This window comes from Giraffa tippelskirchi, chromosome X (genome assembly GCF_054371585.1).
Source record: "Giraffa tippelskirchi isolate mGirTip1 chromosome X, T2T-mGirTip1v1.2.pri, whole genome shotgun sequence".
NCBI lineage: Eukaryota > Metazoa > Chordata > Mammalia > Artiodactyla > Giraffidae > Giraffa > Giraffa tippelskirchi.
This window is the reverse complement of record NC_137289.1, coordinates 147,015,706-147,029,263: the sequence shown is the minus strand read 5'-3', so window position 1 is coordinate 147,029,263 and position 13,558 is coordinate 147,015,706. Positions and strand designations below refer to the sequence as shown.

General features: G+C 48.8%; 1 protein-coding gene across 3 annotated transcripts in view; it reads left to right on the top strand.

Moving 5' to 3' along the window:
• Positions 1-268: 268 nt before the first annotated feature.
• Positions 269-13,558, top strand: part of WWC3 (WWC family member 3) — a 108,096-nt gene continuing 94,806 nt past the window's right edge. The window contains exons 1-2 of one of the 3 annotated variants that reach the window (XM_081566145.1): positions 269-452; positions 678-889. Coding sequence is in view for 1 of the 3 variants with exons in the window: in XM_081566143.1 (XP_081422269.1) it covers positions 597-889 (293 nt within the window). In the remaining 2 variants the exon portion in view is untranslated. Of the gene's footprint in view, positions 461-596; positions 890-13,558 lie in introns of those variants that run through there. The other 2 variants (XM_081566144.1, XM_081566143.1) reach the window with 2 other exon arrangements.

Genomic DNA, 13,558 nt, shown 5'->3' with positions numbered 1-13,558 from the left:
AGACCGAGGAGCAGGAGGCGAGCGTCGGGAGGGTCGGAGCAGCCGGCAGGGGAAGAGGGGTAGAAGCAGCGGGCGGGGGTGGGGGGGTTGGGGCCAGAGGGGCCGAGAGCCAAGGAGCCCCCAGGGGAGACTGGAGGCGGAGCAGCCAAGGGAGATCGAAGGGCTTGCAGCAAGGGGGGGAGGAGCCGCCGAGGACGAAGGGGTGGAGGGAGAGCCGGAGGGAGGGCCGGGCCCACCGACAGGGCGGGGCCTGCGTAGCCCCGCCCCTAAGGCGGTGCTGTGAAACGAAGATGGCCGGGCGCGCCGCGGGAACTGAGGGGCTGCCGGCAGCGGCTGCGGCAGCTCTGGGGCTGTGACTCCACGCGCGGCGGCAACCCGAGTGATCCAGGCACTGCAGGCGGCGGCACACAGGGCCGGGTGGGCGGCAGGCGGCAGGAGGCAGGCGGGCACCGGTGCGCGGGCGCCGGGCGGAGGATGCACCGGGCGCGGCGGGCGGGTCCCCGCGGCCGCCCCCGCGCCCCGAGCGCCGGGCCTTAGTGCTGGCGGACGAGGCGGCGCGCGTGGGGCGGCCGGGCGGCGGCGGGGCCCGCGCCGTCATGCCGTGGCTGAGCGGCGGCCGGCGGCGGCGGCGGGGACAGCCCCGCGAGGCCCCGCGGGAGCCACCGCAACCGGCGCAGCCCCCGCGGGAGCCGCCGCCGGCCGCGCCCCCCGCCGCGGCCCCCGTGCCCCCGGCTCCCTCGGCGCCCTCCGTGCCGCCACCGCCTCGGGCCCGGGAGAGCGCCGAGCTGCCGCTGCCTGCCGGCTGGGAGGAGGCGCGCGACTACGATGGCCGAGTCTTCTACATCGACCACAACACGCGCCAGACGTCGTGGATCGACCCCCGCGACCGGTAAGGGAGTGGGGGCGCGGGTCAGGGTTAGGGCACCCCATACCTTGGGCCCAGGGAGAGGATCGAGGACCCGGGGGGCCTCCAGGGTCTGAGCGAAGATCGTGCGTCCTCCGGGCCCGGAGAGGACCCGGGCGCCCCCACCCCCGGGACCCTGGCCAAAGATCGAGGCTCCCCCTCTCCCGGCTTCGAGCCCCTGGTGTGAGGAACCCCGGCTTCCACCGCGGGACGGACACTCTGACTTGGTTCCCTCACGTCACCCGCTGACCGATGCCTGGGCGCTGGGCGCCTGGAATTTCCTCTCCAGGGGCTGACGGATGGCCATCTTCCTTTTTCCGCCACAGTCTCGCCCATCCCTGCCGGGCCTCTGCGGCCCACCGCCCCCGACTGTGGGCCCACAGGCGCCCCTCAGCCCCAAGGTGGCCAGATGAGCTGTCATCTTGTAGCACAACCGTGCGTCCCAGCCTCGTGGTGTGGGTTCCTTGTCTGGCGGCTTCAGCCTAGTTTCCAGCGAAGACTGTGCCAGATGGGACACTTCAGAGTCTTTGGAGTAACCATCAGACTGGGGTGGTTACTCTTCAGCGCCTTAGAAAGTGACTTCAAATTCTGGTTGAAAAAGCCTTGTGTACTGTGTCCAGAATGGATTATGATTAGACCCATATGCTTCTGGGATAAAGGGAAAACAAGAGTTGAATTTTAGTTTTCCTTTCTGTGCAAGATGAGAGGAGAGCCTTCAGTTGTCTTAATATTCATGTGAAGGAATCCCCCGAGTGAAAAACGGATGCTTCTGAAAGCAGTGCTAGATTGCCATTAAGTTTCACGTAATGACTTTTTCGGTAACTTTTTGTTCCATTGCCTGTTGGTTTCAGTGGTTCAGCTGCTTTTGGGGAGAGGCATTTTGGGATTCTGTTGAAACCCAGGGATTCCAGTGATTATCTGATATCTTGTCCTCTCTGGAGCAGCTTCTCTCCAGGTTGGGCCTGAGTACCAGAAAGGAAATACTGCAAGCTTCCCAAATGATTTTAAGACTTGAAAAGGCCCAGCGTGGTGACAAGCTCTTACATCCTCCTACCTGCACAGGAAAGGCAGTGCTACATGGCACTGGCCTTTGAAAATAAACTTTTCAGGAGGGAAGCGGCTGAATTATTGTTTGAAGATTTCTCTAGGTTCAAATAGGGAAAGACAAAGAAAGGCAAAAGGCTCGTGGTTCCCTAACATTCTCTTTGAACCTGGCCAACTTCTGGACTCAGAAACTCAGAGAAATTATAGCACAGTTTATTGGCTTAAAAAGGTGCTTCGTTATTTTGAAAATCAGGTGAGATCATATTATAATTTTAACTAAAGCCTAGAGCCACAGCTGTCTAATCAAGCCTTGGAAGGTTCTGGAGTTGGTAGAACTGCTATGAATGTGGTGCCCTTCTATGTTGCATGTCTGTTAAAAATCCAAACAACTGGAAAATGAACCAATTGAAAGTACTGTTTTGCTTAGAAAAGGTGAAGACCCATTTTATGAAGATAATATAAAACAGTTGTGGTCACATTGGAGTGTAGATTCATGAGGAAAAGTATAAATGCAAGAATTTCAATTTTATCGGCACAATTCAAGACATAGGTGAGCTGACCCCACAGAAGACAGCTGGTAGAATCTTCCTTTCTGTGTATTTCATACACATTGTCTGCGTTCCTCTTTCCAGAAAGCTGTGTTACCGAATGACATTTTCACCCTTTTCGGACATCACTCATGCTACAGATTTTTCAAAAGTCCAGTTTCTAATGCTCAGAGCGTCGATGGAGTGAACAAAAGTGCATATTTTGCATTTTTTTGTAAAGTAAAAACATGTGTACAGTTTTATGAGACATTGTTTTTATAGTGAGTGAAAATTCAGTAAGGGACAGCTTGCACTTCAGCTCCCATAATACCTTGCCCGAAATATGTATGGAATGTTCAGCAAGCCACAAACATTTAAGTGGAGTCTACAGAAGGGTGTAAATGCTGTAATAGTCATTCTCCTTCTTCTTTCAAAACAGAGCCCTGCCGATTTTTGTTAGTGACTGGTTATCCTTTAAGGTTGTGATTGATTTTTATGATACGGAAAAAATTGTGTGTTGGAGCACAGCATTTTCTCCTTGTGCATCTGACACTTAAAACCCTTTTTGAGTCGAGTTTGATTCACACGACCAGAAAACGGTATTCAAGAAATGAAGACTTTCCCCAAACAGCTTCCAAATGGAGAACTGTCAGAAGAGGCAAAGAAATAGGTTCTTAAAGACAATGAAATTACGGAGAAATAGATGAATGTAGTCGGTTATGTGAAGATTGTTGCTGACTGAAAGCATTTCATATATAATTTATGAATAAAATATGCTGCTGTAAGCAAGGTAACCGAGGGCCAAGGGTTGTGAACAAACTCTTCTAGAGTTGTACAGTAATTCCATTCAGTGTTGTGTCTAACAGCATTTGTATTGCCAGCTCAGGGCATGTTGGTGAATTATTGTAGCTGTACTTTCTTTTTCACGTTACAACAAAGAGGTTGCAAACCTAGGGAAATATCTTTACAGATGTGTAAAAAACTCAGTATTTTAAAAATAGAATTTTTTAATTTTTTAAAAATTAATTTATTTATTTTAATTGGAGACTAATTACTTTGCAATATTGTAGTGGTTTTTGCCATACATCACATAAATCAGCCATGGGTGTACATGTGTCCCCCATCCTGAACCCCCCTCCCACCTCCCTCCCCATCCCATCCCTCAGGGTCATCCCAGTGCACCAGCCCTGAGCGCCCTGTCTCATGTATCCAGCCTGGACTAGCAATCTATTTCATATATGGTAATATACATCAAAACAGAATTTTTTTAGTTGGATTATGAACTCACTGTAGGTTTAAATTCACTATTTCTGCAGATAAGTACTGCGCATATAATTTTCATAGTTTTCTGGGAGTCATACCCCAAAACTTTGTTTAAAAATAAACAGTTGGAACTTCCCTGGCAGTCCAGTGATTAAGACTCCTTGTTCCCAATGCAGGGGCATGGGTTCGATTCCTGGTCGGGGAACTAAAATTCCACATGCTACACGGTGAAGCCAAAAAAATCAAATCAGCCAGTCAATAAAGCTAATTCACCATTTCTGTGACTGGTATTTTCTGTGGGTGAATTGTGTGTGGTTTACATTAGTGGCACATATGTATTCCACATATATTAACTTGGAGGTCAATGGCCACTTTATAAAAAGGTATTTACCATTTAGATGGAAAATACGGGAAGAACTTTTTTGCCTCTCGGAAAAATTCAGTGCCTTTGATGCTTGTATATATGTCTGCTTCTTTTGAAGTTGTATTGTTGTTAACCTTTAGATGGACTGAGTGGTTGAAACTTACTGTTCTGTTTTCCATGGCTCAGTTGGGACTGTGCATTACTGGGAATGCCAACCTCAGGCACTTTAAGAGTGGTGGACATAGCGCATTTGAGATCAAAGCAAAGTATAAACGATCAGGATGATGGTGGCAGGCCCAGATTATATCATGACAAAAGCTTTTAGGGATCCATTTGTTCACTAGCTGGGATTTGACCTGCGCCACATGGAGAAATCCTGTGATATATCAAAAGTCCTTTGAACAGGCTATTGCTTTAAAGAGGAAACAATCCATGGTTCTCGAATTTTGTCAGGTCAGAGCCCCACATAACAGAGCCAGATGACACCATTGCTGTCTTCTTAGAACCTGTATTCAGTGTTAATTAATAGGAGGTTTACTGTATTTTGGGCTTTCTTGATGGCTCAGCAGTAAAGAATCCGCCTGCAATCCAGGAGACACAGGGACATGGGTTCGATCCCTGTGTCGGGAAGATCCCTTGGAGAAGGAAATGACAACCCACTCCAGTATTCTTGTCTGGGAAATCCCATGGACAGAGGAGCCTCGAAGGCTACAGTCTATGGGGTTGCAAAGAGTTGGACATGACTGAGCATGCACTCAACTCAACTTAGTATATTTATCCCCCAGGGTCTATTTTGGGATTATTATCAACTTTGTGATAAATAATGATTTTTCCATTTTTCATTCTTTTAAGATTATAGGTGTGTGTGTGTGTGTGTGTGTGTGTGTGTGTGTGTGTGTGTGTACATAGAGGAGTGTTTTGCTTTTAAAGCCATAAAGAGTGGACTTCTGTAAGAATCTTCTTCCATTTAGATTATCAACAACCATTTCTTGATTTGTTCTTGGTTTAATATCTTTCTTTTTTTTTCTTTAAGAAAAGTGAGTGGAAAAGTCATTCATTTCTAAAAATAGTTCCCGGATGTTTGGAAATCTCTAAGTTTCCTTTTCTTCCCTTTCGCTCTGATTTTGGAAGTGGAAATTGTGTTTCCCCTTCTCCTGTAGGTTCTACTGCAGAAACCTGTGGGTCAAGTGACGTGTTAAAGGTCACTTTAACACTTGAGCCCAGTGAGCTCTTCTCGCCCAGGTCCGTTTGCTATTTGGCTGCCTTTCCAGTAAATTCAGTAAAATTAATCTGATGGAATAAAAGCAGAGCTAAAATTTCCTGACTTCAGTTATTCTCATTTAAATCCAGTCAAATGAAGTAATATTTATAGGTTCTTGGCCTCCTGTGTGCTAGGATAGTGGATGGAGACCAGGTTTGTCTGGGAGATGGGAAACCCAGAAAATGTAGATAGTGATGGTTGCCAGACACCATCAGCAGAAGGTGATGGCTTCTGAGAAAAGGAGGTGGCTCACTAGAGCCTGGGGGTTCTTTATCCTTGTCCATTGTCTCGTAGGTTGAGTGTATCTCATGCTTCCTTAGCATTGGGGATGAGAAGAATGCTGTGGACAAGGAACTGCTAGGTGTTTGAAATAAGGATGGGAACCGGTTAGCTTGACTGACCCAGAGTCTTTGTGTTAGGCAGGTCAGGCTCAGGCAAGACCACATGGAGCTTGAATCCTCCAGCTTTGGGCTTAAAAGAGCCAGGATGACCTCTTTCCTCTCCTCATCTTGCATGTGAGGGCCACAGCCAAGGGGTATGTCCCACCCACTGTGGGAGGAACCGGGACTTGAGCTGAATCTTCTGACCATGATCCAATGCTCTGTCACAGACGCCACCCCACTGCCCTGTCCCTATTCAGTTTGAGGCATCCTGCCTCTCTTCATCGGAGAAGGCAATGGCACCCCACTCCAGTACTCTTGCCTGGAAAATCCCATGGATGGAGGAGCCTGGTAGGCTACAGTCCATGGGGTCGCTAAGAGTCGGACACAACTGAGCGACTTCACTTTCACTTTTCCCTTTCATGCACTGGAGAAGGAAATGGCAACCCACTCCAGTGTTCTTGCCTGGAGAATCCTAGGGACGACGGAGCCTGGTGAGCTGCCATCCATGGGGTCGCACAGAGTCGGACACGACGGAAGCGACTTAGCAGCAGCAGCAGCAGCAGCCTCTCTTCATTCGTTTGTTGGCTCATCCATCCATTCATTCAGTAACTGTTGCACAGCCTCCCCATCTCAGGCACCCTTCCGGGTCCAGGAAGCACCAGTGGCGAGCACCAGCAGACAGGTGCCTGCCTCCATGGGTCTCACACGTGCTCGTGTTCTATTTACCCTGAGGCCTCACTCTGTTCTTCCTGCCTCTTGCTTTCTCCCCGCTGGGGTCCCTTGGATCTTAGGACATATGAGGGGTGCTGCTTGTGGGCCACACTCCAAGGCACTGTCACTGAAAGCCGACAAAGGCTGCATGAGTCGTCAGTGGGACAACAATGGAACTGAAGCCCGGGGGCTTGCTTAGTAACCTTGCTTCCCAGAGCCAACGAAGAGTGGCGTCTGTCTGACTCCAGACTTGAACCGAAATCTACTGTCTATACCTTCCCCTCCCTTGGCTCAGTAACCATGTGCCCCCTGTGCTATGTTCGATTTCCCCGGTTACTTTCATTGTTGTTTGATATTTAACAAACCTCCTCCCTGCCCCTCCCACCCAGATAGAAGAATGTCCATGGCCTAGTCTCCTAAATCGATTGATAAGTTACGTTCCCACAGAAATGGCCTTAGTAGGTGGGATTAAGTTAAGAATCCTGAAATGAGGTGATCATCCTGGATTATCTGGCTGGGCTTAGGGTAAGCAGAAGAGTCCTGACCAGAGGGAAGCAGAAGGCTCAGAGTCAGAGAAGGAGATGCGACAGCAGAAGCAGATGTTGGAGTTGTGTGGCCATGAGCCAAGGAATGTAGGCGGCCTCTCGAATCCGGAAGAGCCAGGAGGTGTATTTTTCCTTAGCACTTCCAGATGGAACGCGGCCCTGCTAACACCTTGCTATTGGCCAAATGAAACTGATTTTTGACTTCTGACCTCCAGAACTGTGAGACAGTAAACGTGTGTTGTGTTAAACCGCCTGGTTTGTGGCAGTTCCTTACAGCAGCAGTAGGAAACTACCGCACCCTGTGTGTTGTTTTCCCAGAGAGAATGAAAGGGTCTGGTCAGCCTGGTGTCGTTTGATAGGAGCCGCACGGGCTGAGGTGTCCTGGGTGCTCAGGGGCTGCTGGGCCAGGCATTTTACATCCGTTTTTCTCCCAGGCTCCTCTCAACACCCCTAGGAGTCCTGTTCCTCGTGAGTGGGGCCTGGAGTTTCAGTCACGTGAGGCACCAAGTCCTGCTTGATGAGCTAGCCACGTATGAGTGATGGACAGGGTGCACTTCTGACAGAAGAGGTCAGTCGGAAATTCTTGGAGGTTTTCACAGATACTGATGGACCTGAGCTAGAGATATTCAGGGCTCTTGGACTATAAAAATTGAGGATTATGTCAGAGAAATTGTGAAGGAGACAAGCAGTGCACAGGACTTAGCCAATCCTTGAATTAAGACAGGGGAAACCAGGAGGTGGGGGGTGTCAAAGGAACCTTTTTTGCTGACACCTTAGGAGTAGTTGGGACTCAGCAGGGGCTGAGGTGGAGGCCTCCTATTAACCCCACTATCAACCATCACTATTTTTGCCACCATTGTTGATGATAGTGTTATGTTCAGTGATTTGGTTACGTAGAAAAACAAGTGGGGTCATTCAGCGTGCTGTACTGCTGATAGACAGGGGCCTAAAAGGTGTCCAAACTGAGCAGGTGTTACTTTAGACTGGGGTTTCGGAGCCCTGGCACTGTAAATGTTTCAGTTCAGTTCTAGTCATCCAGTTGTGTCCGATTCTTTGTGACCCCATGGACTGTAGCACGCCAGGCCTCCCTGTCCATCACCAACTCCCAGAGCTTGCTCAAACTCATGTCCATTGAGTCGGTGATGCCATCCAACCATCTCATCCTTTGTCATCCCCTTCTCCTCCCGCATTCAGTCTTTCCCAGCATCAGGGTCTTTTCCAATGAGTCGGTTCTTCGCATCAAGTGGCCAAAGTATTGGAGCTTCAGCTTCAGCATCAGTCCTTCCAAAGAATAGTTGGGACTGATTCCTTTAAGATTGACTGGTTTGATCTCCTTGCTGTCCAAGGGACTCTCAAGAGTCTCCTCCAACCTGTGTCTGTGAGTGTTCAGTTCAGTTCAGTTCAGTTCAGTTCAGTCGCTCAGTCGTATCCGACTCTCTGCGACCCCATGAATTGCAGCACGCCAGGCCTCTCTGTCCATCACCAACTCCCGGAGTCTCCCCAAACCCATGTTCATCGAGTCGGTGATGCCATCCAACCATCTCATCCTCTGTCGTCCCCTTCTCCTCCCGCCCCCAATCCTGTGAGTGTTCAGGGGTGGGTAATTCTTTATTGTTGGACTGTCCTGAATAGTGGAGGATAGTTAGCAGGACACCTGGACAGGTTGCAGCATCTCTGGTCTCTCTGCTGAGTGCCTGCTGATAGTGCACCCCTCCAAGTCATGGCAAAACCAAGAGTGACTTCAGACATGACCAAGTGTCTGCCAGGGAGCCAGGTGGCCTGATGAAGATGCTCAGTCATGTCCAACTCTTTGTGACCCCATGGACTGTAACCCATCAGGCTCCTCTGTCCATGGGATTCTCCAGGCCAGAATACTGGAGTGGGTTGCCATGCCCTTCTCCAGGGGATCTTCCTGACCGGGGGATCGAACCCATGTCTCCTGCATTGCAGGTGGATTCTTTACCATTTGAGGCACCAGGGAAGCCCTCACCTACTGTAGAACGTACCATTTTAAAGTGCATCATATAGTGGTTGTTCATACATTTACAAGGTGATGTGACCACCACTGCTGTGTGATTCCAGAATAGTTTCATTGCCTCAGAGAGAAAGCCTATACCCATTAATAGTCACTCCCTATCTCCCCATCTCTTGGCAACACGAGTCTGTTCTCTGTTTCTCCAGATTTGTCTGTTCTAGACATTTCGTGTACGTGGAGTCATGCAGTCTGCGGACTCCTGCGTCTGGCTTATCTCACTTGGCATCATGTTTCAAGATCTGTCCACATCGCAGCCTGGATCAGTGCTGCATTCCCTTTCCTTGCCAAATACTGTCCGTGGTGGGGCTGCTGCCTTGGAGCGACCTACCTGTCCAGGTGTCCTTACAAGATCTAGGAAGTAACTGTATCTTTAATTCCATGAATGTCAGCTCCTAGCTGTTTTACTCACAGAAAAATGACCATTCTTCTGTTTACAGTGTCAAAATATAAACATGACCTTGCGTACTCGGTGGAAAAAAAAAGAGCTCGCAGACTGGCTGTGATCAGCTGTTGTCTGTTCTCATTGGTCTTCTGCTTGTTTTGGCTCCTTGAGAATGGGGAGCGGGCTTCGCCACTGGAGACGTGCACAGTCTCGAGCTGGCTGGGAGCTTCAGGAATGCTGGCGCCTCCGCACCAGGGCCAGGTAGCCCCGAGTTTTAAGCTCTCCTGGAGATTACAATGTACAGCCAGGAGTCACGGTGTGGCCCCAGGGCTAGTGGAGAAGTGAGGCATGCAGTTAACCATGCAGTGCTGATGGTTAACAGAATTGGGGGACTGGGTGCATTTATGAATTTTTCTCTGCCAATTGGTCGAAGATGGTCATCTGTCTCATTCTGAAGGAGGAGAAGGTGCCCTCATCCTGTGCCTCATTGCTCGCACAACTGCAGGACCTTGCCTGTCATGTCAGGGACCAGGCTGTGTCACTCCAGCCAGTTTGCCAGGGCTCCAGTCTCCAAGGGGTGGGGGGAGCCTGGCATTCAGAGAGCAGCCCAGAGATGGTCTGGCTGCAGCCACCCATCCTCGGCCCCTCCCCTCCATTCCCCTGTCCAGAAATGCCCCTTGCACCCACAGGCCTTCTTTGAAGAGAAAAGGAAAGATTGTAAAGGGTGGTGGTGGGAGGGGGTGGTGCTGGCCTGACGTAGGCCCTTCTGAGGCCTGTGGTGCTCATTTCTGAAATTTAACACACTTCATGGGATGGATCAACTTCGATGCCAAAGGAGCGAAAAACTTGGTAAAAATTAATTGCTTGACATCCTAGTGACCAAAGAGCTGCCTGATGGAGTTTTTCTTTACAAGCAGCTGTGCGTGCTTCTCTCCTGCAGACCAGCCCCCCACTCCCCACCCCCAGCACCCCAAGGCTCTGCGGGCGCTGTGCTCTGATACACAGGTGTGCATGCCTGCCCTTTAATAAAATGTGCAGGCCCACAGGGACCTTGGGGTGTTTTTCTATGACATGGGGGACCCACTGAAGCATTCCTTCCTGCCTTATTGGAATGACACAATGTGGAAATATGCAAAACATGAGAAACTCCCCAGCTGCCCCCTTCCCTGGTAAAGCAGCATGATAAGAGCTTGCTGTGTGGCCTTTTCTCCACCTGTGCCTAAGTGTATGTGCAGAAGCCCAGATCTTTGTTTCAGAAGTTTACATAAATGCAATCTTGCTGTCAAAAAAAAATTTTTTTTTCTGTGACTTGCCGTTTTCATTTAACACTGTCTACGTGCTCTTTCCACCATCAGATTGTACAGGTCTACAACCATTCTCTAAAAAAACTTGTTTTTATTGAGGTAGAGTTCACAAAACAAAATAACTCATTTTAAAATAAACTACTCAGTGGCACTTGGTACATCACCAGTGTTGTATAGCCACCCTCTCTATGCAGTTGCAGAACATTTCCATCATCCCAGAAGGAAACCTTGTGGCCATGAAGCAATGGCTCCCCATCCCTCCTCCCCCATCCCTGGCGACCACCAAGCCACCAGTCTACTTCCTGACTCCGGATTTACCTGTTCTGGGCTTTTCATACAGGTGAAATCGTCTCTATTTAATTCTGTACACATGGCCTGTTATGTCAGGCTTTTCTCACCTCGCCTAATATTAGTGAGGTTTCTCCACATTGTAGGGACCTGGTTTTGTGCTTTTGCCCTTGGCTTAATGCAGAGGACACACCATCCTGTGATCCTGAGGGCTGCCAGGTGAACTTTGCCCACAGGAGCTGCTGTCATCCTTTAAGAAAAATCAGTTGAGGCTGAAAGAAAAGAGCATCTTAATTTAGGTTTTAGTTTGTTACTTTGAGAGAGTCTAAAATATTTCACATTTCTTTTTAAAATTAGGAACAAGTAGCCAGAAATGAGCATGTGGTAGGATTTTTAATAATCTAGATGTGCCCTGTGAGATGGAGAATGAAAAGTGTTAGTCGCTCAGTCGTGTTCAACTCTTTGCGACTCCATGGACGGTATCCCGCCCAGGCTCCTCTGTCCATGGAATTCTCCAGGCAAGAATACTGGAGTGGGTTGCCATTCCCTTATCAAGGGGATCTTCCCTACCTAGGCATTGACCTGGGGTCTCTTGCATTGCAGGCAGATTCTTTACTGTCTGAGCCACCAGGGAAGCCCCTGGTGATGGAAGATAACACATAATTAATATATCCTAGCCCTTTTCCTCAAGGTGATGCAAATGCAGCTGGGGAAACAAGAAGGACCTATATAAAATAATAGGCCAGCAACGCAGCGGTTACCAGCCTGCTGCCAGGGTTGGTGGCGGGTGGCAGTGAATAGGGGGAAGACGGTCAGCCTTGAAGTCAGAGAATCTCGAGGGTCCAAGTATACTCCTGTGCCTTCACCATGCCCCCACACAATCCCTGAAGTTCCTTGTGGGTGGATTCTCTTACATGTATGAGAACAACAAGGCTTGTTGTCAGTCGCTGAACTGATGCTGCCCCTGGGAGATCTTAGGACAGGGGTTGGCAAACAGCAGCCTACAAGCTGAATCCGGCCGGCCACCTGTTTTTTATACAGCCTGCCAGATAAGAATGGGATTTCCACTTTTAATTGGTCGAGAAAGAATCAAAAGAAGAGTCGTATTTCATGGAAGTGATGTGGATTTCAAGTCTGTGTCTATAGATAAAGTTTTATTGGAGCACAGCCACACTCACGTCATTAGTTATTGTCTGTGGCGGCTTTTGTCCTTTAAGGACAAAGTTGAGTCTCTGGACAGAGATCATGTGGCCTGCAGAACTGGAAATATTTACTGTCTGGCCCTTGATAGAAAACCATTTGTTGACCTCTCATCTTAGGAGAATACTGGGGTCTAATCAAGGTAACTATTAGTTACTGGGGGTTGGGTGGACAGGGGTGGGGCAGGAGACACAGGATAGGAAGACCCCAGCAGGAAGTCTAACCAACCAGAGAAAAGGTGCTCAGAATCATAAAACCCAGTGAGGGACCCTTTTGTCACAGGAACCCTCTCAGTAGAAACTTCTTTCCTCCCCCACCTGCCCCAAGGATGCTGCATGTAACTGTCATAAGACAACCAAGGCAAGTTAGATTAGATTATTTAAACATCATGCCTATTAAGACTACAGTTGACCATTAAACAACTTGGGTGTGGATTGTATCAGTCCATCAAATTTTTCTTTCAGTAGTGAACACTACAGCACAGAACTGTGGATACACAGGGCTGACTATAAGTTATATGCAGATATTCAACTTTGTGGTGGCTGAAGAAAATGAGTGAAAGTGCTAGTCATTCAGTCGTGTCTGACTCTTTGCAACCCTATATGGATTGTAGCCTGTCCATGGAATTCTGCAGGCAAGAATACTGGAGTGGGTAGCCATTCCCTTTTCCAGGAGATCTTCCTGACCCAGGGATTAAACCCTGGTTGCCTGTCATATACCCCAATGCAAAATACAAAGTTCAAAATCGTGGGGAAAAAAAAGAAACTAAGGTTTCAAGGTACAAAAAGTTTTAGTTCTTGGGAGAATTCAGATATGGGACTCTCGTTCTTTTGTGTTCCTAGGTAAGCAAGGGCCCCGTTCCCCCATCTGTGCTCTATGAACTTGCATGGCCAGTTACAGGAATTGTGAATTGTGTGTGTGCATATCTGTGCTTGCTCACAGCTGCTTTTCACCTTCCCTTACCCCTTTCACAGACCTGGAGTCACAGAAAGACCCCCTGGGACCCCACAGCTACTGATCCATGATGTCTAGAAAGGCAAATCCATCCAAGTGGATTAGTGGTTGCCTGGGGGTGGAGTTAGGAAAGAGGATTGGGAACCAAGGGTATGATTGGAGTGATGGAAATGTTCTAAAATGTCCTAAATGTTGCACATCTAAGTAAATTTACTAAAAATCATTGAAATTACACATAACATGGGATGATTTTAGGGTTCGTAGACGATACCACAATCAAGTTGTTTGTAAAATTCTTCTAAAGTGGTCTTCTTTTTAAATTCAGGTGGTTGCTTTGTCTTAGCAGTTGAACAGACCAGGCTACGTAAATTAGGCTGGCAGCCTCTAACCATG